Source organism: Eumetopias jubatus, unplaced genomic scaffold, assembly GCF_037043125.1.
Source record: "Eumetopias jubatus isolate StellerSeaLion01/CBP00866 unplaced genomic scaffold, mEumJub1_p1.0 scaffold_4, whole genome shotgun sequence".
In the NCBI taxonomy this organism is placed as follows: domain Eukaryota; kingdom Metazoa; phylum Chordata; class Mammalia; order Carnivora; family Otariidae; genus Eumetopias; species Eumetopias jubatus.
In genome coordinates this window covers 137,787,859-137,814,510 of record NW_028274810.1, presented here as the reverse complement: position 1 = coordinate 137,814,510, position 26,652 = coordinate 137,787,859, and the positions used below count along the sequence as shown (strand labels likewise).

The window sequence follows — 26,652 nt, the reverse complement described above, 5'->3', positions numbered from 1 at the left end:
CTACACTGAGTAAATTACTTGTCTCACTAGAGCAGGGTTTCTCAACCCCAACTCTACTGACATCTTGGGCCAAATAGTTCTTTGTTGCAGGGGGCTGTCCTGTGCATTGTAGAATGTTTAGCAGTATCTATAGGCTCTATCAACTAGATACTGGTGGCATCCCTCCAGCTGTAATAACCAAAAATGTCTGCAAACATTACGAAATTTCCCCTGAGAGAGAAATCACGCCTGGCAGGGAATCATTACTCTATACCATAAGCAACTCAAGGGCAGAAACTATGACTCATTATTATATCTCCAGGTATCTAGGACAAAAGCCAGCACACAGTAGGTGTTCAATAAATGCATATAAGAACTACAATCCTGACTTCTAGTACCAGAGTATTTTTAACTCTTTTCACAAGGTATGTAAATGTCTATTTTACAGCTTCCTTCATTCAACATTACATTGTGAGATTTATCTATGTTGCAGTATGTTGTGGTAGTTCATTTCCACTTTTACATATGTCCTTTTTTTTAATATATTATGCTTTCTTCAATGTTCTAGTTTTTGGACATTAGGGTTACTTCCAATCTATAGTTGGTATGGGCAGTGTCATCAAGAGTAATCTTTTATATGTGTCTTGGTTACAAGTCAAGATGGTAGTTTTGTTGGAGGAGGAGGAAGCGGAGTGACTGGAACGGGACACCACGAGGGTTCCTGGGGCGCAAACATTCCTCTTGACCTGTATAGTGATTGCACATGTGTGTCCATTTTGTGATAATTCACTGAACTCTCCATTTACATTCCTGAACACAGAATTCCTGTGATATTTCATTTAAAGTTTTTTTAAAATCACTAAGAACAAGACAGTTGTGCAAATAGAGGGGGAAAAAAAGCCAGAGATTCTGGTAAATACCATACAATGCAAATATTCATGTGAAAAATAAATGAACCCATCCAAGAAAATCACATTAAACAAAAAATGCATTTTGGTACTTTCTGTCAATAGCACCCATTGTTAGTGAGATGCAAGGGAAAAGGTCTATTAGTTAAGATGTGACCTGGCACAACTTTTCTAGAAGGCCATTTGACAATATATAATCAAAAGTCTATAAAATATGTAATATGGTTACATGTCAATCTTATCTCAAAAAAGCTGGAAAGCTGTATTACGTTTAAAGCTTATCTTATGCAAATAAATCAGACAAATGTATAAAACTACATGTATATGAGAGAGACTATATGAGGATATTCTTCATATAACTGCTTAGTGAAAAACTAAAGTTTTAATAGGTAATTAAATATATTAGGATATATCCACTCAGTACGATATATGCAGCCATATTTAATGACATTAACAAAATATTCATAATCCAATAAGTTAAAACAAGTCACAAAGCAGAACAATGATATATTTGTGAGGGAAGAAAGACATAAACACATGTAGAAACAAATGGTTGAGACTAGAAGCCAAAATGTTAACTTTTGTTATCTTTGAGTGGTTTTTTTTATTTTTGCTTTTGCCTTTTAAGGTCTTTGTGCTTTCTAAGCTTTCTACAAGGAATATTTATAACAATGATAATAACAAAGGAATAAAGCTTTTTCACGTAAATGAGAAAAAAATGAGAAATCTCAGCTAACAGAATCAGACTGACAGCTCTTAGTGTCCATTAGTGTATGTATTTTTCATAATATGCTTCAAGTGATTAGTGAATTGGTTTTCACAGGCACGTCTGATTTTATAAGCTTTACACTGTTTGCACCAAGAAGCCAACCCTAGCCAGTACTTCATAGAGCAAGTCTTCCTTCAGAAGAAGGATGTTGTTTTGCAACTGAAATATTACTCTAGTGATTAGAAAACAAATGAGCAAGTTTCATTTCTAGAAATTTTTGTAAAGCTACTGTTGCTTGAAGTATAATTTTCTTCTCTAGGATAAAACAATAATCTCTTAAGAAAGTGAGTAGGATTTCAATTTCTAAGTCTTTGACAGCTTTTCCCATTTAACTCTGCCTCCTCTCTTCTGAATAGAATATAAACAACAATGGAATATATGCAAAGTACAGGGGGAAAGCAAATAATTAGTATGAAAGAACCACAGCCATCCAAAGTCACAAACTGAGAATTGAGAAATAATTTTCCACTTTCACTTTGATTCACAAGAGTCTTGTTAATAAGCCCTTCCTGCTTATACCAGAGAAGTAATGATTTCCTCTAGGTCAGTAAACTGCAACATTGATCGCATTCACTTAAATAAGTATAACCAGAGCAAACCCGTTCTCACACATAAATTCACTTTTCAAGGCTGATTTACAGTCACTGCTCTCCTTTCTGAGAACAGGGGTAAACTTAGCCAAAAGCGTGTTTGTGAAACCTTGCCCGGACGTATCTCCAAAGATGACCCTGTTGAAATGCTACGCAGTACTGCTGAGGTGGCTATCCATACCAGTTTGCCTGGGACAGTCCTGGTTTACACCAGTGTCCCTGCATAGTTATTAATAGCTGCCCCTTTGACTTGCCAATATCCTAGGGTTGAGTAACACATGATATAGCCAGCCTACTGTCCATACACAGGATGTATAATGCTAGCCTTAGAACTTGGAGTAAGTGCTTGGAGACATCTACACTCTAACCTCTTCTTCCTTGGGCACTGAAGGTGTGGAATGAAAAATGCACCGAATATTCAGACTCTGATCCCAAAACACAGCCCCCAACCAGGTGGTCTAACACAATCTGAATAGAAATCCATTTCAAGGTAGAGATATCCTTCCATGAAAGTTAAAAAAATTATGGGAGACAATTTACTAGATAGTCCCCAAATCACACAACTTAAAGACAAGCTACGTATTTGCAAGCATTAGCCAGCCTGTTGATACATGGTGGGAGTTCTGACTCCGTAATTATTAATCCAAACAATTCCGTGAAATAGAAGTAGATCCGAATTTCCTCTGAGCCTATTTCTATCTCTGTTAATGGCAAAACTAATCACCTTGAAACCTTAGGATCAAATATGATTCTCTCTTTTCACTCTTTGTAATTAGTTACTAAGTCCTATTGATTCTATTTTTTTTTTTTTAAAGCTCTGGAATTCATCACCCACAAACCTTTCACCAGAACCTGATTTCTAAGTGCAGTTGTCATAGGAGCCTTCCTCTACTCTCCGTCCTCCTCCAACTCATCCCCCGCTGCTGCCTCGAACATCCTCAACAGAGCAACCTTCTCAGTCCTCCCCTGCTCAGAACCGGCAGGCAATATCCAGACTCCTCAGCCAGGCACTCAAGACTTTTATCAGCTCTCGGTTTCAACCACATCTCCTCCTAAGCTCACACGGTTCAGTGGTTCTCATCCAGGGATAGTACTTCTCCACTAGGAGGTGTTCAAAACTGTTTGGGGACATTTTTACTTGTCTCAGTGACTTGTGGGCACAAAGGACCTTTCATAGGCAGGGACTGAGGATCCTAAGTGTTCAGCAACATAGATTAAATCGCCTTGTCAAATAGCACCCTAGATGAGACTTGTTCCCAAGCACATTATTTTTAGACATGTGTGGTTCCTTCTTTCTAGAATCTATTAATTCTGCCTCCTTCCAAAATAATATTGTCCCTGGATGATTCCATTCATTTAAAGTTGTTTTTCTTATCTAAAGACCTTGGTTGGCTTCATAACTATGTATACAGTAGTAACGGGAGATAATTATTCCCATAACACACTGCTTGCCTGCTGACATAGCTTAGTGTACTGAATTACGGTTAAACTTCTTATCCATTTGTGATTTCACTCCATGTCGTTTTTTTCCCTATCCCCTCTGTGCCCTAACATTTAAGCTCCTTAAAGAAAGGGATGTTTCTGTGGCATCTTTTTTTTTAAACTCCAATTTCTACTGTTTACCTAAAAGTTGAGAATCACTGTATAAGTGATTTTTGGATTAAAGGATAAAAATCATTCCTGCATGCCTATGTACAGAATGCCATTCCTTAATGTGTAGTTAAGTACAAACTTAATTCCTTTTGTGTAGTTGTTAAACTTAGAACTCGGGGGGGCGCCTGGGTGGCTCAGTTGGTTAAGCAACTGCCTTCGGCTCAGATCATGATGCTGGAGTCCCGGGATCGAGTCCCGCATCAGGCTCCCTGCTCAGCAGGGAGTCTGCTTCTCCCTCTGACCCTCCCCCCTCTCATGCTCTCTCTAATAAATAAAAATCTAAAAAAAAAATAAAAAAATAAACTTAGAACTCAGAATACTCAAAGGTAAACTAAATATTTTAGTTATATCTTTTATCAGTAATGGTGCTTCACAGAACCTTAAATGTATTAAATTCTAGATTATACTAAACAAGGGATTACAAACTCAGATTAAAAAAAAAAAAAGGAAAAAGAAGCCATAGACACTGCAGTGAAGTAGAGAGAATGTACCCAATATAAAGATATTTAAATTCCTCGGGGATTTTTTGGGGGCGAGTGCTAAGTATGCTTTACAAAGATCTGCTAACAAGCTTGTTTCGAGATGCTTGTTATGCAAAAAAAAAAAATAATCTTTTTAAAAATGTGCAATATACTTCTAGACAAAAGATGAAAATGCTCTTATCCTACCCCACTCAAGTTTAAGCTTAGACTATTTCTGTAGCATATTAGAAATAAACTTTCTTTCATTCAAAATTTTAAACTTAGCTCCCCTAAGTTGCATAAACAGTAAATAGTAGACAAAAGTCAACTGCTCACTTGCACATCTGTTCATATCTGGGGCTCGGTGTCCATAGTAACCGGATGGACAGGAATGCAGGCACTCTCCATACTGGCGCATGCCTTCTCTTCGAAGAAAGAAGAACAACTTCTGTTGACATCGGCTGCACCCATTGTCCTTTGAACAAGACAAACAACCCTTGCAAATGGGATTTGATACATAACTAGCTGTAAAAGAAAAACACAAAACACAGGTTTAAATAGGAGTATGATCAAGACGTCCGGTCAATAAAACGTGGTGAGAAGACAAGTGTCTCTTGTCCTACTTGAATCATAGAAATGTTACACAAAATATTCCCTCACCCCCCGCCCACAAAAAAGGCTAATACACAACCAAACTTAGAAACAAAGAGGAAACTCAGAGTTCAAACCGAAACTGAATGGCTCACAGAGTTAGACCAGACAGAGGCAGACCTCACGGCAGGGTCTTGAATCCAGGCCAAGAAATATGCTTATGTAGACCAGACACTTGGGTCTCTTTATGGAGGATGGAGTAGTGAGGGCTGTTTGCACATGCAACAAATACTTGAAGCCCCCACCCCAATTTGCCAGAGATGAAGATTTCAACCACAGATTAGGGGCATAGGGTGGTTGAGCCCAGTAGAGAGAAAATATAATCCATGAGACACAAAAACCCCAAATCTGCAATACATCCAAGTATGAGATCCAAGTTCAAATTATCAATGTAGTATCAAATCACTAAATCAAGATACTAACATAAAAACATTAATCCACGAAAACCCATGAAGAAAAAAGCATGAAACTGCCCTAAGGAAATGTTCTACAATCCTGAGACCTGGAACTTGCATGGAAAGCCACCTTCACACCAAAATGAACCAATCACAGGGATAAGCAAACCTCCATGAGGAAGAGTCACTAGTCTCAGAGAGAGAGATCTCACACCTAAAGAGTCAGAAGTAACAGAACAATCTGAAAGAATCTTAAAAATGATTATCTTCAGAATACTTGAAGAGATAAAATAAGGACTAGAAATCACAAGGGAAGAAGCAGTATCATCTAATGACTGTGCAATAAGAAAATTCTAAAACTGAAAAAAAATTCTATGAACAAATTGAATAGAAGGTATTTAACTAGAAAACAGGTTTAAATAACTGTAGCACCAACACAGTAAAGATGAAAATGTGGAAAAGGTAAGAAGCATGTAAAAAGAAAAAATTTTAATATATGATTATTAGGTGCTACAGAATCAAAAAATAGCATGAGTAAGACATATTATCCAAAGAGATCATGGCTACTCAAGTTCCAGATTTAAAGAAAGAGAAGAATTCTTTAGATGAAAACTTCAGAGATCTGAGTAGATCAATAAAAACAAGTCTGCATCTGAACACAGCAGATTTATACTAAAGAATGAAATCAAACCAGAGAGAAACATCACCTAGAAAGAAATTTTTACCTCTACCAGACATCTCATCAGAAATAAGGTGTGTTAGACAGAATATTACCTTCAACTTGCTAAGGGAAAATTATCAAACTATAATTCGATAAGTAATTAAATGATATTTTAAGAATGAGGGCAAAATAAAGGTATTTTCAGCCAAAATAAAGTCAAGGAACTTATTAATCACTCACCAAAAGAATAAACTGCATATATGGGAGAAAATAAAATGGAACACAGAAGGAAGTAGAATGTAATAAGCAATAGTGATCAAATCAACTGAGAAACAGGTTTGTCTATGAAAAGTATCAGTTTTTAAGAAGTATTCATTTCCAAGGTTTAAAAATAATACATATTTTATATTTAACAGCAGTAACATGGAAGACTCAAGGAGGGAAAACAAAGTTAAAGCATTCAAATTTTCTGTATTTTGAATGAGGAAGAACAATATATATTAAACTTCCTTAAGTTAAATGTACTTGCTAAAATTCTTGGTAGCAACCACGGAAACAGTAATGTATAACTTCTAAACCACTGACAACCACAGATATAGTAAATGTATAAAATAGGAATAGGAGGTAACAGGATCCAAATGTCTATGACCAGGAAAATGGATAAATTATCGTATATTTTAATGATAAAAAATTAAACTGGCACATACCTAAACAAGAATGGAATGAAACTTATAGACATTATATTGAACAAAGGAAGCCAGACCCCTCCCCCCCAAAAAGTATGCTCAGTATAATTCTATTTATACTGATGTCAACGACATGTGAAGCTAATCTGTGGTGACAGAAATTAGAACATTAAATGCCTTTGAGGGTTTGGGACTGACTGGAAAGAGGTACACAGGAAATTTTGGCAGGTCTATTTGTTTCCTAGGGATCCCTTAACAAATGACCACAATGTGGAGGCTTACACACCAGGAATTCATTCTCTCAGTTCTTTGGACTGAAGTCTGAAATCAAGGTGTCCACAGGGCCATGTTTCCTCTGAAGGCCCTAGGGAAGAAACCTCCTCTCCCCTTCTGGTGGCCCCAGATGTTCCTTAGCTTGTGGCAGTGTATCTCCAATCTGACTCCATCTTCTCTATATACCTCTGTGTATCCTGTCTCTCATAAAGACACGGTCTTTGGATTTAGGGCCCACCTTAATCCAGTAGGATCTCCTATCCATCCTTACCTTAATTTTATTTGCAAAGCCCCTATTTTCAAATAAGGCCACACTCTGAGGCTCTAGGTGGACATGAATGGGAGCAGGCGTTAGGGGTGCAGACCCTAGTTAACCCACTATAGGAGGTGATGGAAATATTCTAACCTTGACTGGATATTGGATATACAATGTATCTATTTGCAAAACTTACCAAGCTGTACATTTTTTAAAAGTAATGTGCATAACTTATGAGTAAATTGTATCTGAATTTTTTAAAAAAGAAAAAAATGGGTAGGAAGGCCATACACTAACTTCAGGATAATATAATTGTCACTTGTGATTACATCTCTTTTGAAGATTCTTTAAATTATAGTGGATGCTCATCCATATGATATGCTTTACTTTTATGGTTTGTGGGTTTTAATTTTTAAATTTTATGTTTAAATTTTTTATTGTTATGTTAATCACCATACATTACATCATTATTTCCCCCCTCCCCCCGTGGAAAATTTTTTTTCATCAATTTTTTATTGTTAATCACCATACATCATTAGTTTTTGATGTAGTGATCCACGATTCATTGTTTGTGTATAACACCCCGTGCTCCACACAGAACGTGCCCTCTTTAATACCCATCACCAGGCTGACCCATCCCCCCACCCCCCTCCCCTCTAGAACCCCCAGTTTGTATATACCACATCTTTTTTATCCATTCATCTGTCAATGGACATCTTGGCTCTTGTTTGGCTGTTGTGGACATTGCTACTATAAACATCGGGGTGCACGTACCCCTTCAGATCCCTACATTTGTATCTTTGGGGTAAATACCCAGTAGTGCAATTGCTGGGTCGTAGGGCAGCTCTATTTTCAACTTTTTGAGGAACCTCCATACTGTTTTCCAGAGTGGTTGCACCAGCTTGCACTCCCACCAACAGTGTAGGAAGGCTCCCCTTTCTCCGCATCCCCGCCAGCATCTGTCATTTCCTGACTTGTTAGTGGTTTTTTTTTTTTTTAATAACAAATATCCCATTGGAAGGACAGGTGGGATAATACGAAGTAAACATTGAAATACCATCTGAAAATGGATATATGAACCTTACAGAGTTTACTACATCTAATGATAAAAAGAGTAATTTCAAAGAAAATACTGTTTCCAGCCCTGGCATAAAATTAAAAATGATACAATCTGACATCCCAATATAATTTCTAAAAATATGAAAAATTCATGTAACTTTATGACTTGCTTGGTATAGTGATAAGATATATTAGGTCACACTGACTTTTTTTATTTAAAGATTTTTTTTTATTTATTTATTTGAGAGAGAGAGAATGAGAGAGAGCACGAGAGGAAAGAGGGTCAGAGGGAGAAGCAGACTCCCCGCTGAGCAGGGAGCCCGATGTGGGACTCGATCCTGGGACTCCAGGATCATGACCTGAGCCGAAGGCAGTTGCTTAACCAACTGAGCCACCCAGGCGCCCGATTTTTTTTTTTTTTAAGATTTTATTTATTTATTTGACAGAGACACAGTGAGAGAAGTAACACAAGCAGGGGGAGTGGAAGAGAGAGAAGCCGGCTTCCCACAGAGCAGGTGGCCCGATGCGGGGCTCGATCCCAGGACCCTGGGATCATGACCTGAGCTGAAGGCAGATGCTTAATGACTGAGCCACCCAGGTGCCCCCACACTGACTTCATTTTATCAGGCTAACCCACAGAAGAAATAAGAGAAGGAAGAGAAGACTCAGCAATTATTGAAATTTCTAGCTTTGAGGCCTACATATTTTTTGCATATACAATTAGTACCAAGCCCTAAGTATTCAGACTGGCAACTATACAACAAAGTACTCAGTATACCACAACTTGCCTTATAATGATTCAACAACCAATGTATTTATAGCTACTTGGTAGCATATCTATATAGGTTTTAGGCCCCAAGATGCTCTCGCTACTTCTCCTGAGCTCCCACAGCCCTGATTTGATCTTGTAGCTTCTCTTCTAGGGAGATCCCAAAACAGGAGTTTGGCTCTTTTCTCGAAAGATAAAACAAAGAACCACCAAGGCACTCAGAACCAGGAATAAGAGCCAAGACTTTGAATTGGCCATTAAGATCCACTTCTTCCTGCTTATATCCCAGGACTTTGTTCTATCAACTGTTCAGCTACTTTTATCTGCATACTGAATCCATTTTATGGACATTCTCTTGCTTGCAAACCTGTTGACGCTTCCCAAACAGTTCCTTATTTACTAGCTTATTTTCTAAAATCTGCAACTGTGGAGGAGAAAAGAATCAATACAGATGAAAAGTTACTTCCTCAGATATAATTCCTAATAAAATTTTGGGAGACCGCTTTCTAGACACATCTACATATATGTAACATAATTTGCATTTTCACAACTAACCATAATTTCCATGTATCCTAACTTGCTCAATTTCAGTCAAGTGGTGCGAGCATCTCTTCATAGCAATAAGACCATCACTTTTTTTGAAGAATCAGTTCTGTCTTCTGCCTCTATTTACCACAACCACTCAGTTATCTCCAGCACGCCCTTTTCTGAAAACCACAACCAGTTTTCTAATCCTTAATTCAAGACCTCATTCTCAGTTTCTTGTCCTCACAACTCCTGTAGCCTCAGTCATTTCAGAAAGTTTTACTCCTCCTCTGGTTTCCATGATAATATCTCCTATACACTTAATTCCAACTCTCGCTATTCTGATTTCCATTAATCCTCTCATAACTCAGGCCTTTATTACTGCTAAGACAGTTATGGTGCCCCTACCCCATACCCACCTCTCTTTTCATTCTACACTGTTGTTGAGTTGATTTTCCTGCTTTTATGCTCATTGTAGGATTTTGTTACACCTTATTCTGACATGGTAATATTGATTTATAACACATTTTCACATAGATGAAAATAAGCCTATACTATTTACAATTGCTCCAGCTGCCTTCTGACATTATTATTGGTGTCCTGAGCAGGGTGTAATAGGTAAGTTTCAAAAACTGGAATACAGCTCAGCTTCTCTAAGAAAGGGGTAAAATTGGAGAGAGGGTAGGTAGGGTGCAAAAAGCTGGGTGAGAAGAACCGAACTGGAGTCCTCTGTAGCTGTACGATGGACAAAATGGCTTTGGCGTGGGGTAGCAGCAACTAAGGAGAACTCTATTTTCAGGGTTGTCTAAGAACATAACCCACCTTAAGCACAAAGACCCTGTGGCATGATATTTGAAGCGATTGATGTCTCTTGTGAAAGAGCAAGCCTTAAATAGGAGCAACCAGGAGACTCAAGTGAGGGCAGAGGTGCTTGGCTGGAACTGCATCTGTGGGAGCCCCACACGGCAGAACCCCCTGCAGCAGGTCTGTGAGTGGTCTCCTGGCTGCCTTCTGCTCTTCACTTTAACTACAGATCTGAAGAATTATATCAAGGTTATCCAAATCCCAAATTAGCTTCGTAAGAGATAATTTGGAAGTTACATACATAGCAGAATGGTTTAAAAAGGCTGTCACCACAAACAAAAGCTGAAGCTATACTTTTAGTTCCAAAGTTAAACCAAGAGCTCTTTATCACCATAAATCACACTCTATCATAACAAGTATGGAGAAAAGAGAATTGCAGAACTTAGAGATCAACATAAGTCAAAGCCTTTTTGTTTTGTTTTTATGTATCAGAAGCTAACTTTCATCTTGACCAGGAATATTTCAGAGTCAACAAATTGTGCTCCACATTTTTTTTTAAAGGTTTTCTTAAAATCATTAAAAGCTAGGCCTTACTTACTTGAGCCTTTACTGGCTTAATGGAAATGAATCAGGGAATACTTATCTTAGTCCCTATCAGATATCTTTATAACCCCACAAATGAGGAATTCTCTTAAAGCAAAAATGATGTAAGCCACATCCAACCTAAGTGATCTTCCCATGCCCCAATCTTCTCTAGCCATTAATAATGCTCTTCAACACTGAAGGACAAGGGCACATGTAATTTTTTGCAACATGAAGCTTCATGTCCTAAACCTCAAGCAGACTTTTAAGTTTAATTAACCACTGTCCAATGCCAGCCATCCTAGTGGTCTCTACCGTGTAAATCCATAACTTAATTCAACAAGAACATCTTCATCCATCATATGACCATACCAAGCTCAGTATCTAAAGCCAGGCAAAAATAGACTTTTTAAACATGACTATAATTTATTTGGTCAGGATCCTAATAAGTTAAGTGTCTCTGCCTATTGCTATGAGATTTAATTCAAGTGTGCAGGTGAATAAACAGATCTTAATTCCCAGCTTTGATGACCATGTTTATTTGCTCTCTCTAAGTTTTCCAACTCTAAAGCCTGCTGAGATCCAGAGTCTCATCATTCCAACCAAAACACTTTTTCTAAATCTAGACCCACCCAAAATTCTAAAGATGAAATATTTCAGATGAAACTTTAAAAATCTTCAAAAAGGTGTTAGGCAGTAGTATTAACACAAATCTACAAATATCTCCTTGACAGAGAAAGGAACATGTGGCTATAAAAAACAAGAATTATCAGGCAGAACCCAGGTAAGAATACCTATATTACTAACAAGTATATGAAGAGAAAAAAACAGTATTATTTAAGTCTAGTTATTTGTGTTCTTAAATTGCAAAGTAAGTTTGGTCCTTTATGAATCCTGGTATTTTAAGTTTGATCTTTTGTTAAATTAAATCCAGTTATTCACATTTTATTCCATAGTGTCTTTTATGTAGGTGTTGAATGTCCATCTGTTTCTAATATACTCCTAACACTTTTAAAAAGTGTTCCCCTAAAAAAAAAAAGTGTTCCCCTATTTCAGGATTTAGCCCTTGCCAAGAGAGAAGAAACCTAAATTCCTTCTTGGTGAAGGCATCCATTCCTGACAAAAGGTACAAATTTTGAATTCTAAATAATGGGACTGAACAATGGACTGTTGGCCCCTTGACTCCATATTTGCTGGTTAAATAAGAGTTCAAAAGATTTTTGAGTTAAAGCTTTTTATTTTGAGGAAACAAAATTTGTTCAGATTTATAGGACATGAATATGAAATCTATTACTTTTAACCATCAATAGTAGCAGTTATTTTTTTGATTACTCATTTTTTATTGTTATGTTAATCACCATACATTACATCATTAGTTTTGGATGTAGTGTTCCATGTTTCATTGTTTGTGCATAACACCCAGTGCTCCATGCAGAACGTGCCCTCTTTAATACCCATCACCAGGCTAACCCATCCCCCAACCCCCTCCCCTCCAGAACCCTCAGTTTGTTTCTCAGAGTCCATAGTCTCTCATGGTTCATCTCCCCCTCCGATTTCCCCCCCTTCATTCTTCCCCTCCTGTTTTTTAAACATATAATGTATTATTTGTTTCAAAGGTACAGATCTGTGATTCAGCAGTTTTGCACAATTCACAGTGCTCACCATAGCACATGTGCTATGGTTCAAAAGATTTTTAAAGATAATTACTATCAACTTCATTGATCAAACTTAGGGCACCAATAACAAGAAACCTGCTTGTTGTATTCTATACAGATCAAGTTGGGCATGGATCCTCCCACTAGAGCTTGGCAACATTAGGAGAAAAAAATCCTTTAATCATGGGTACTACCAAGCTCAAACCCAACTAAGCCATCAAGGTCATGAATTAAGGATCTACAAAAGATTTGACCAAGATGAAAAAGGACTATCTTAGAATACTTTACTTAGTTTTACAATAAGTTGTGAATATTTATAGAAAATAACATCATGGAACATGTAATCTGATCTTTGATATAAAGACAACAAATTTTAATACTCTAGATGATTATAGTCCTCATGTCCAAGAAAATAGATGTTAAAATTAACCATGTTAATAAAGCTTAGAGATAAATTTCTAAAATGTCCACTTAACATGAATTTATTCTAGGAAAAAAAATTGAGAATAAAGGCAAACTTGTACCAAAAAATCCCAAAATTCTATAATCTCTAGAATTAAACCATATTTCTCAGACTCTTTTATGAGTTCTATAGGTAACAATATTTTTAAGTAAAAGGCTTAAAAAATTCAATTTCTCAAAGAACTACTAGCTTTAAGAAATCCACATTAATTGGCTACCTAAAAGTTTGATAATTACTTGATAATTAATAATTCCATTTTACCCACCTAAAATAGCACAATTAGGAATGAAAGACTCAATAGGCTCCTATCTCTACAAGTAATTCTTGGGAAAGTAACATTTCTAAAAATTTATAAGACCCCCCCCAAATATGGAAATCACCTTTAGATAGGAGTATTTTAATGACGTTAGGATTAAAGGTCTTTAATTCGATGATCTTGCTTGTCTTACAAAAGTATGTATCTCACTGTACCAAAACTCAAGGCTACCAGGAGATTTTAAAATACAGAGGGAGAGAGCTAAATAGAGTCAAAGATTTATATTAACACAGAGTGTTAATAACTTGAAAAAAAAATGAGGTGACCACAGTTATAATCTCATTACTTGCCAGCGCCATTTGAGCCATAATCCTCATGGATTGGCACCTCAGAAGCACATTTTCCACCACAGTTAACTGTGGCCATAATGTGGTTCACTGGGCAGGAATTACTCCGCCCCCCCACCCCCTGCCAACAGAGCAGGGAATCAGAAAGCCTCTATGAGGCATGTGTCATGCATGCTTTAAGTGGGACAACTAAGATGTCACAGGAAAGCCCAGAACAGTCAATAACTGCAGGTCAAGGAAAGATGATGAACCAAGACACAGTTGCAAAACAAATGTGGGACTTTACACGGGTCTGTTTGAGAGTACAACAAACCTATCCAAAACTTCACAAGACACAGACATCATTAGCAGTTAAAACAGTCTGCCCAAAGTGGAGGAGTGAGCAACTCAGGTAGAACATAAAAATTCAAAAGAATTAAATGGGATTTAGAAATTCTCCAAAAACATGTTTCCAAAATGGCTGTGAATACTCTGAGTAAAAAGACAAGTCACTCATATGGAAAAAAGTAGCTATGTATATATAGACCTGGATTAAAAAAAAAAAAAAAAAAAAAAACCTAAGTCCTCAGTTAAGCATATACAATTCCCCAAATGAAGTATTTCCCGTAATTAAACTCACTTTGGAAGCCAAGCCTATAAGAACTATTCCTTTTCCTCCCCTAAACACTTTGACACAAAAATCATAATGCATATCCCTATACTTGATGTTAATTCTGACAGATAACGGGATTAGGGGGGAATGTACAAGTAAGGCTCAGAACACATCACAAAACTAAGCTACTACAGTGGGCAAATACCGCCACCAGAATCATAAGATCTTCAGCTACTACAACTGCTAACGCCAAGAATTTAAATTAGTTGATGAAATCAGAGAAAAATAGAAGATGGGTTGAGATTGCTCATTTTTTCAGAGATATATAATGTTTTTGAAATAAGGGAAGAGTCATATGTTGTATAAAATAAGCCACCTGCTTGAATCTGTGAAAGAGAAAAAAAATGTATTCCATAAAACTATTCTAAAGTGAAAAGAAAAGCAAGCTTAAAGTTAGAACGTATGTGATCCTATAAGCCGCAGCTAGAAACTGCTGTGTAGTACAGATTACTCATGCCAAGTGTTGGCTTGGGCTTTCACGACATACTTAAGCAACCCCATGGAAATGTTGACAGACTGTTGGTGCTAATGGTTAACTCCAACTTGAGATCTAAATATATACATTTATGAAGATTGTGAAACCACCACTCTTACAGGGTTCCATGTTTACATAAGAAGATAATCCAATTACTTAAATAGAGAAAAACAAACTGCTCACAGAGCCAGAATTTTATTCCATAAAGTACTTAAGTACATCTTATACTAACACTATTTCAAAATAGTTTTGCATACTTCGTAAATACTATAACATAAGTGCCATAGTATCTGACCTATCTAACTGCCTGTAGAAAAAATCTCCCCCATTCTGAGTAGAGTTTTTAAAAAAAAGGGGAGGATGGGTATGGGTAGATTATTCAATATATATTCCCATTCCCATCATAGATAAGTAATCGAACTATCCCTCATATACCATCTGCATCCTAGAATAGAAACTAGCTTGGTAACTTCTGTTTATCCGACTTTAAATTTAAAATAAATGGAAAGCAAACTGGATGGCTTATTTGGTGTCATAAACCCAGCCCTCAAGAAGAATCTGTGTCATAACTAACCAGATTAAAGACTCCATGTGTTTTAGATGTGGAAACTTCCATGGGTCATACCATTGTGTTTTAAATTTGAGAATGAACACTCTATTAGCTACACTGTCCCAGAGAAAGGTTTCTTCAAGATAATAAAAATTTAAGTTGCATTAATGAAAAACACACTAACAAACCCTTAGGGTTGACAAACACTATGCAACAATTATTCAAGACTACACTGTGATGCAAAAAAAAAAAAGTGAAAGCTTTATTATATTCAATGTAGGTCACTCTTGGTAAAAAATCACATAAACAAAAATCAGAATGATTCACTACTAAATCTCCAGACCTACACAAGATACAGTTCTCAATTTTTAAATCAATTGTCTGCATTTAACATTTATATACAGTCTATTTTAAAATGCTTTGTAGACATGCCTGACTGCAATCCCTACTTTAGAGCCAGTTCAAATCTGCTTCACCAGTCTTTCCTTCTAAGAAAGTTCTACCTATTCAGAACAAAAAGCAATGAAAAAGAGGAAAGTCAAAATGGGGGGGGGAGGGGGAAGAAAATTGAACTTTGGAGAATATGGTACGTGACAAATTGTAGGCTACATGCTTTCATATTTTTTGAAAGTCATGCTTATTACTCATAATTTCTGTTTATCAAAGTGAATAAACAGATCAGAGAGTTTAAGAAACTTCCAAGGTCATACAGTTTGTTAGTGACAAATTTGAATCCAGCTCTCTCAAAAGTCATGCTTTTTCTTTCCCCATTAAGAGATACATGTACAGCTCCTAGGAGAAAAAAAAATGCATTAAAACATGATTGAAATGGAGTTCTTTCAAATTAGGCCATACCCTTGTAATTTGCTCACTGTGCCTGCGCTCTGTTTTTAGCTGCAGCAAAATAACCAAAGTTCCTTTTGATGATTAGTCACTAAGAGCACTATACTAATTCTTTCCTAACATTACTAGGAATATATTAAGTCTCATAAACCAACAAAATTAAGATGTCATCCACGAAAACATTTCAGAGGAACACTGTTGATACAACACAGAGGAAACTGAGTTACAGGTTTCTTCTGGCAGAGGTTAAAGACGATCTTCAGAATTATAAATGGAAAGTATTTGTTTGGGCATACAGCAAAAGGCCAGCACTTTTTCAATAGGGATCTTTACTTGACAAGTTCAAAGGGGGTGGGGGGGAACCTACCTAAACCATACAATTTCCTGCAAATGGGCCACTCCCCTCACTGTCTTTGAAGACAGATGGTGTCCTGGCCAAGGGGCCTTTGAAGTAGTAACACAGCAGGCATACCTGTGTAATTAGAATGGCTGGGGACACCAGTCAAATGATCAAAACTAGACTTTAAAGATGTGCTGAAGTGGGGAGGTATGGACTAACATTCTGACACAGAGGAGAAACTTCTGTTCTAGATGGATCTGGAGGGCAATTTGCCGCGGCTCTCTGAACCACAGTTCTCCATTTCCTCCAGGCCTTGAAAGCCAAAAGCAAATTGTCTATTAATGGAAAACTGTAAAGAGCATTTGGTCACTCTCAAAGTGGCAAAAACTACACGCATATGTGTTTACAAAGATGTATATATAGCCACAGACATGAATATATACCTACATTTACATATGTATATACAAATATATGCATATACTATTTTTTTCTGAACCATTTGAGTACAAGTTGCAAACATTATGCTCTTTTATCTCTATATTTTCTCAGCATTCAGTATTTCCAAAAACAAAGACATTGTCTTACATCAGCCATATCAATACTATTTTCTAATCCATAGTTTATATTCAATTATTCCATAATGTCTTTCATATCTATTTTTTTTCCTAGACTAGAATCCCATCCAAGTTTATGCACTGCATTAGGTTGTCATCTCTTTAGTCTCCTTTAATCTGGAACAGTTCCTCTTTCATGAGCTTGTATTTTGGAAGATAACAGGTCAGTTATTTATAGAAAGTTTATTTGGGTTTGTCTGATACTCCCTCATGATTGGCCATTCTTGGGATAATGTACAAAGTGATGTTATCTCCTTTCTTGTGCATGCCAAGCGGCACCTGATGAATTTGGTTGCATTACTCATGATGTTAACCTTGATGCCTTGGTTAAGATGGTGTCTCCTAGGTTTCTACACTGCAAAGTTACTATTTTCCCCTCTATAGTAAGTAATTTTTGAAAAAAAATACAGTAACTTGTATAAATATCCTGTTCATCACAATTCCACACACTAGTTATGGTATCCGTTTTTTATTCTTGCCTAAATCAACTCTCATTCTGATGGCTCTCAAAGGTGATTTTCTAAATCCATCATTCCTTCTCCACGGATTAGGGGGCATTCAAATGTTAGGAGGAGCTTGCCCTTCTCCTGCAATGGTTTGTCTGCTTGTTTATGTCAGCAGGGAATCATGGATCTTATTCAGTGGACTAACATCTGTTACTGTTTTTAATGCTCATCTTATTCTAGATTTGTTCAGTATGAGCCCTTCAAGGTGCTGTGGTTTTTAAATTGCATTTTATGTTCATGACACCAAGTATTTGGGAGTATGGGGGAAGATTTGATTTATCCTGGAAGAGCTAAGAAATAGGTGGTAATAGGAGCTGGGTGTTAAAGAGAAAGCAGAAGTTTGCCCATTGAAGGAGGCTATCCCAAAAAGACAGAGCAGTATGTGCCAGATGTATGCACAGGGTTGGGGAATGCAAGGAAAAAATGTTTAATAGGTCTGATAATTCTTGGCTTATTTTATTGACAATTTATCTTTCAGCCAACAGCAAAAAACAACAAAAGGAGCCACTGAGCACTTAACTTAGATTCAAGGAAAAATGTGCAGAGAACACAAATTATGATGTTACCATGGAGTTTATAACAGTAGGATACAGAAACTGTGACTCCAGAAATATAATTGAAGACTTTAAGAATGTGTATTTTTTTCTTAAGTTTGAAAGGAAACAGGTTTGAATTTGCAGCCAATGTTTCTAAATTAGAATAGGTGTTAAAAGGCTATTTTTCCAAATAAGAAATCTACAGGGGCATCTAGATGTCTTAGTCAGTTTTGCATCTGACTCTTGATTTCCGCTCAGGTTTTGATTTTATGGTCGTGAGTTTGAGCCCCACGCTGGGCTCCACACTGGGGATGGAGACTACTAAAAAAAAAAAAATAAAAAAATAATCGCAAAGGGGAAAAAATGAGTAACATTCTATAGAATTCAATATGGTTTTATAGCAAGTTCTCCAATAATTTCAAACATTTTAAGCAACATGTACTAAAGGATACATTCAGGAAAAAAAATAATCACAAAAGAATTGTGAAGAAGGCTAAAGTTTCCTAAGGTTTATGGAAATTTTTTAGAGCAAAATTAAAAGGAAAAGTTAAACCCAACTATTAAGATGTGGGTAATATTACATAATATTACATAAAAGAGATAGACAAATTTTTATTTTCTGCTTTCATTTTTGTAACAGTTAAAAATAAAGCCTTCAAAGTGAAGGAAAATCAAGCACAGCTTAAAAAATATTGAAATAAAAGATAGGCAGGAAGATGCTAATAAATTATATCTTTATATAGTTTAACTATTGAGAAATTGGTTCCTGAAAAAATAAAACAGGATTTTTTTTTTTTTTTTGAGAGCGAGCGAGCGAGCAAGCATGCAAGCAGGGGGAAGGGCAGAGAAAGAAGGAGAGAGAGAATCATAAGCAGGCTCCATGCTCAGTGCAGAGCCCAACACGGGACTAAATCTCATGACTCAGAGCACGACCTGAGCCAAAATTCAAGAGTTGGACACTTAATCAACGGAGCTACCCAGGCATCCCATGAAATAGAAATTTAAAGAAGAGAGATGGATAAATGTTTGATTTTCAGTAAGTTGGAAAACTGAACTTCAAAACCTCCAAATTCTAGAAGAGGCTTTAGGATAACAGGGTTGTAAACACTTATAGTTTAAAACAATTATTATAAACATCTATCCTGGTATTTATAAGTCATTAAGAATAAGCTCTATCAAAACCTCATTATTTATAAAAAATAATTCCCCCTTTCTCTCCCTATTATATCTCTATGCACACAAAGATCTATGGATAGGGAGAAAGTATGGAAATGCACACATATACATTTTTGATAATTTGAAAGTTGCGAGCATCACAATACTTCACATGAAATTTAGCATACACCTTTTGAGAATAAGAACATTCTCTTATGTAATCACAATACCATTGTAGGACCTCAAAAATTTAACATGGGTAAAATAATATTACTAGTATGCTGTCTATATTCATATTTCCTGAGCTATTCCAAAATTGTTCTGTTTTTCCCATCTATCCAGAAACCAATCAAAGGGGTGGCTCAGCCAGTTAAGCATTTGCCTTCAGCTCAGGTCATGATCCCAGGGTCCTGGGATTGAGCCCCACATCAGGCTCCCTGCTCAGCAGGGAGTCCTTCTCCATCTCCTTCTGTGATCTCTCACTTTTGCTCTCTCTCAATAAATAAAATCTTGGAAAAAAAAAACCAACAAAGACTATGAACTGCATTTGGTTTGTTTCTTTAGTCCTTAGTCCTTTCAATTAGGAATACTTCACCCACTATTCTTTGTCTTCCTAGACATTGAGATCTTTTAGAGTCTAGGCCAGTTGTCTCATAGAATATCTTCCAATCTTGAATTTGAATGACTATGGCCACATAATTAGATTTATCATTTTGCCATCATTAATATGATACTTTAATTCAGGCAGGGATCATCACCATCCTAATACCATTAGGTGAAAGTTTTTTGGAAAAATTTTGCCCAGGAGATTACTTAATTCCAAAGGGGGAACTATGCCTTTATTTCATAAGCAGAACAGAGCACACCTAGTTAAAACTCGCCACATTCAGGCCAGGGACCAAACACTGCCCACAACAGGCAAAGAAAGCTGCTACAGACGACTGGCCTGAAGGATAAAGCGGCCAGCACACAACAGCAGAGTGCATGCAGCACACACTGGAGACACTCCCTGAAGCAATAGGCTCTGGGGAACAGTGGCCACTAGACTTCAGGGCACCACAGGACCTCTTCTTCCTAAGTTCATTACCCTCAAGAACATGAGATATAGCTGATTTTCCTAACACAGAGCAGGCATAAAGAATTAGACAAGATAGAAGAATTTGTCCCAACTGAAAGAACAGGACAAGGCCACAGCCAGAGATCTAAGTGAAACAGATATAAGTTAACATGCCTGATACAGAATTTAAAGTGATGATCATAAAGATACTCACTGGACTGGAGAAAGGAGTGGAGGACATCAGTGAGACCCTAACACAGAGATAAGGAATAACATAGCACAGATAAAGGGTTCAATAATTAAAATGAGAAACATGCTTGAAAGAATGAACAGCAGGCTGGAAGAAGCAGAAGAACAAATTAATGACCTAGAATACAGTAATGGAGGGTAATCAAGCTGAACAAGAAAGAGAAAAAAAAGAATTAGGCAAAATGAGAAGAGACTTGGGGATCTCAGTGATTCCATCAAACGTAGTAACATTCACATTATAGGAGTCCAAGGAGGAGGAGGAGGAGGGAGAAAAGGGGGCAGAAAATTTATTTGAACAAATAATAGCTGAAAACTTCCCTAATCTGGGAGAAGGAAACACATATCCAAATGCAGGAAGCACAGAGAATTTCCAACAAAATCAAAAAGCAGATCCACACCAAGATATAATTAAAATGGCAAAATACAGTGATAAAGAAGAAATATTAATAGCAGCCACACAAATAACAACAGTTACATATATGGGGAAGCCCATAAGGCTATCACAGAATTTTTCAGCAGAAACTTTCCAAGCCAGAAGGGAGTAGCATGATATATACAAAGTGCTGAATGGAAACTATGTGCAGCCAAGAATATTCTATCCAGTAAAGCTATCATTCAAAATAGAAAGAGATAAAGAATTTCTCAAACAAAAGCTTAAGGAGTTCATGACCACTAAATCAACCCTACATGAAAAGTTAAAAGGGACTCTTAGAATGAAAAGGGAAAGATAGTAAGTAAGAGAAAGAAAAGTAGAAAGCACAAAAACCAGTAAAAATATGTATCTCTAAAACTCAGTCAAGGGACTCACAAAATAAAAGGATGTAAATTATGACACCATATACCTAAAATGTGGAGGAGAGAGGAGTAAAGAATGGGTTCAAACTTAAGTGACCATCAACATAATCTAGATTGCTATATACAGATGTTATATACAAGCCTAATGGCCACCACAAATCAAAAAATAGTAACAGATATGCAAAAAATGAAGAGAAAGGAATCCAATTATATCACTAAAGAAAGCCAGCAAACTGTGAGAGAAGAGAACAAGAGAGAAAAGGAGAGAAAAACTACAAAAACAACCACAAAATAAGTAACAAAATGGCTATAAACACATACCTATTAATAATTACTTTGAATGTAAATGGACTAAATGCTCCAATCAAAAGAGAAAGGATGACAAAATGGATTAAAAAACCAAGACCCATCTGTATGTTGCCTACAAGAAACTCTGTTGAGACCCAAAGACACTTGTAAATTGAAAATGAGAGGATGGAGAAACATCTATTATGCAAATGGAAGTGAAAAGAAAGTCAGGGTAGCAATACTTATAGCAGACAAATTAGACTTTTTTTGGAGGGGGCAGGCGCAGAAGGAGAGGGAGAGAGAATTTTAAGCAGGCTCCACACTGGGCTTGATCATGATCTGAACTGAAATCAAGAGTCAGATGCTTAACCAACTGAGCCATCCAGGTACCCCAACAAAGTGGACTTTAAAACAAAGACTGTAACAAGAAACAAAGAAGAATACTATGTAATAATAATGGGAACAATCCAACAAGATACAAAAATTACAAATATTTATGTACCCAACATGGGAGCACCCAAATACATACAACAGGTAATAACATAAAGGAACTAATTGATAATACAATAATAGCAGGGGACTTGAACACCCCACTTATATCAATAGATCATCAAAACAGAAAAACAAGGAAACAATGGCTTTCACAAACAGAACCAGATGGATTCAACAGATATATTCAGAATATTCCACCCTAAAACAGAATACACATTTTCAAGTGCACATGAATATGTTCCAGAATAGATCAGATACTAGGCCACAAAACAAGCCTCAACAAATTCAAAAAGATTATGCATCTTTTCTGACCACAACACCATGAAACTAAAGTCAACCACAGGAAAAAATTCTGGAAAGACCACAAATACACGAAGGTTAAATAACATGCTACTAAACAATGAATGGGTCAAACAGGAATAAAATTAAAAAGTATATGGAAACAAATGAAAAATACAATGGTTCAAAACCTTTGGGAAGCAGCAAAAGCAGTTCTAAGAGGGAACCTTATAGCAACACAGGCTTACTTCAAGAAGAAAAATCTCAAACAACTTAACCTTACCCCTAAAAGAGCTAGAAAAAGAACAAAACCTAAAACCTGCAGAGGGAAGGAAATAAAGATTGGTACAGAAATAAATGATATAGAAACGAGAAAAATAGAACATGTCATTGAAACCAGGAGCTGGTTTTTTGAAAAAAATAAAATTGATAAACCTCTAGCCAGACTTATCGAGAGAGAGAGAGAGAGAGAGAGAGAGAGAGAGAGAGAGAAAGGACTCAAAATTACAAATAAGAGGAGAAATAACCAACACCACAGAACTACAATTATAAAAGAAGATTATGAAGAACTATATGCCAACAAATTGGATAACCCAGAATGGATGAATAAATTTTTAGAAACATACAACCTACCAAAACTGAGACAGGAAGAAATAGAAAACTTGACAGACCGATTACCATCAAAAAACTCCCAAAAAAAGAGAAGTCCAGGGCCAGATGGCACCACAAGTATATTCTACCAAACATTTAAAGAAGAGTTGATACCTATTCTACTCAAACTATTCCACAAAATAGAACAGAAACTTCCAAATTCATTGTATGAGGCCAGCATTACCCTGATACCAACATGAAATACACTACAAAAAAGAACTACAAGCCAGTGTATCTGATGAATGTAGATGCAAAAATCCTCAACAAAATATTAGCAAACTAAATCCAACAATACCTGAAAAAAAATCACTCACCATGATGAACTGGGATTTATTCCCAGGTTGCAAGGATGGTTCAATATTTGCAAATCAATATGATACACCACATTAATAAAAGAAAGGATAAGGACCATATGATTTCAATAGATGCAGAAAGAGCACTTAACAAAGCACAACATCCATTCATGATAAAAACCCTCAACAAAGTAGGTTTAGAGGAAACATAGTAAAGGCCATATATGAAAAACGCACAGCTAACATCAGACTCAATGGGGAAAAACCAAGAGCTTTTCTCCCAAAGTCAGGAAAAAGGCAATGATATTCACTCTCACCACTGTTATTTAACATGCTATCGAAAGTCCTAGCCTCAGCAATCAAAGAAATAAAAGGCAACCAAATTGACCAGGAAGAAGTCAAACTTTCACTATTTGCAGATGACATGATACTATATATAGAAAATCCAAAAGACTCCACCAAAAATACTGCTAGAATGGATAAACAAATTCAGTAAAGTCACAGCACACACAATAAAAATACAGAAATCTGTTGCATTTCTATACACCAATGAAGCAGCACAAAGAGAAATTAAGAAAATACCATTTACAAATTTTATTTCTATTTTTCTAAGGTTTTTTTTCTGTAGGTACATAGAAAGTAGAAAGTTTTTTTTTAAATTTAACTTTAAATTCCAGTGTAGTTAACATACAGTGTTATATCTGTTTCAGGAGCACAGTATAGTGATTTCAACAATTCTATACATCACCTTTTTCTCCACCTCCTCACCAATACCTGTTAATTCTTGTGTTGTTGAGTTTAGACATTCTGACAGGTGGTATTTATCTTTCTCTGATTTATTTAGCTTAACATAATACTCTCTGGCTCCATCCATGTCATTGCAAATGGCTAGATTTAATTCCTTTTTTATGGCTGAATATTCCATTGCACGTATATATGTGTGTGTGTTTGTGTGTGTACCTGTGTGTGTTTCCTTCACTATGCAGAAGATTTTTATGTAGTCCTAATAGTTTAATTTCGCTTTTTTCCCCCTTGCCTGAGGAGACATACCTAGAAAAATGTTGCTTTGGCTGATATCAAAGAAGTTACTATCTGTGCTCTCTTCCAGGATTTTTATGGTTTCAGGTCTCACATTTAGGTTTTTAGTCCATTTTGAATTTATTTTTGTGTATGGTATAAGACTAATCAAGTTTCTTTCTTTTGCATGTTGCTATCCAGTTTTCTCAACACCATTTGTTGAAGAGACGGTCTTTTTTCCCATTGCATATTCCTTGCTGCTTTGTCAAAGATTAATTGACCATATAGTTGTGGGTTTATTTCTGGGTTTTCTGTTCTGTGTCTATTTTCTATGATGGTACCATACTGTTTTGATGACTACAGTTTTGTAATACAGCTTGAAGTCTGTAATTTTGATGCCTCCAGCTTTTTCTTTTTCAAGATTGCTTTGGCTATTTGGGGGTCTTCTGTGATTCCATAAAAATTTTAGGATTCTTTGTTCTAGTTTTGTGAAAAATGCTCTTGGTATTTTGATAGGTATTACATTAAATGTGTAGATCACCTTGGGTAGTATAGACATTTTAACAATATTTGTTCTTCCAATCCATGAGCACAGAATATCTTTCCATTTCTTTGTGTAATCTTCAATTTCTTTCATCAATGTTTTAGTTCTCAGAATACAGGTCTTTTAACATCTTTGGTTAGTTTTATTTCTAGGTATCTTACTATTCTTTGGTGCAATTGTACAAATACCATATGATTTCACTAATATGTGGAATTTAAGAAACAAATGATCATAGGAGGAAAAAAAAAAAGAAAAACCAAGAAACAAACTCTAATTATAGAGAACTGATGGTTACCAGAGGGGAGGTGGGTGGTGGGATGGGTTATATAGGTATTGGAGATTAAGGAGTGCACTTGTTGTGAGGAGCACCAGATGTTTTATGGAAGTGTAGAATGACAATATTATACATCTGAATATTACACTGTATGTTAACTGGAAGTTAAAGACTTAACATTTATAAAACTCAACACCCAAACAAATAATTTAAAAATGGGAAGACATTAAAAGACATTTCTCCAAAAACAAACAGACGACCAATAGATACATGAAAAGATGCTCAACATCACTCATCAGGGAGATACAAATCAGAACTACAAGGAGGTATCTCCTCACACCTGTCAGAATGGCTACACTCAACACCACAACAAACAATAGGTTTTGGTGAGGAGGTGGAGAAATGGAAACACTCCCGCACCATTGGTGGGAATGTAAACTGGAGCACCCACTGTGGAAAACAAGAGAGAGTTCTCAAAAAGTTGAAAATGGAACTACCCTATCATCCAGCAATTGCACTACTGGATATTTACCCAAATATAAATACACTAATTCAATGGGTTACATGTTCCCCTATATTCATAGCAGTATTTATAATAGCCAAGTTATGGAAGCAGCCCAGGTGTCCATCAATTGATGAATGGATAAAGAAGATGTGTCTGTGTGTGGGGGGGTGTGTGTGTAGATATATAATGGAATATTATTCAGCCACAAAAAAACAATGAAATTTTGACATTTGCCAGGACATGGGTGGAGCTAGAGAGTACAATGCTAAGAAATACATCAGAGAAAGACAAATACCCTATGATTTCACTCATATGTGGAATTTAAGAGACAAAAAAGTGAGCAAAGGAAAAAGAGACAAGCCAAGAAACAGACTAACTACAGAGAACAAACTGCTTGTTACCAGAGCGGAGGTGGGTGGGGAGATGGGTAAAATGGACAAAAAGGGAGTGTACTTGTCTTAGATGAGCACCAGGTTCTGTATAGTATAATTGAATCACTATATTGTACTCCTGAAACAAATATAATACTGTATGTTAACTATACTGGAATTTAAAGGAAAGGTAAATTTTTATAAACTTTCTACTTTCTACAGTCACACAGAAAAATCTTAGAAAAATAGACACAAAAATGTTAACATGGTTAAGGCAAGGAGGTAAAATAAGTCCATCTTCTTATACAGTTCAGCACTTCATAAATGTCTTGTGATGAACCATACTGCTTTCTCAGTGAAAATGATGTTATTTTGGAAATAAAAGGTTAACAGCAATTATTCAATTATTCTGCCTTAAAATGTT

The 26,652-nt window shown here is 36.3% G+C and overlaps 1 protein-coding gene across 1 annotated transcript in view; it reads right to left on the bottom strand.

Annotated features, from left to right (window-relative positions):
* RSPO2 (R-spondin 2) overlaps window positions 1-26,652 on the bottom strand; it is a 127,795-nt gene that overhangs the window by 67,540 nt on the left and 33,603 nt on the right. The window contains exon 2 of the mRNA XM_028111148.2: window positions 4,697-4,885. Within this exon, the coding sequence (XP_027966949.1) occupies window positions 4,697-4,778 (82 nt within the window). The 5' untranslated portion in view covers window positions 4,779-4,885. The remainder of the gene's footprint in view (window positions 1-4,696; window positions 4,886-26,652) is intronic.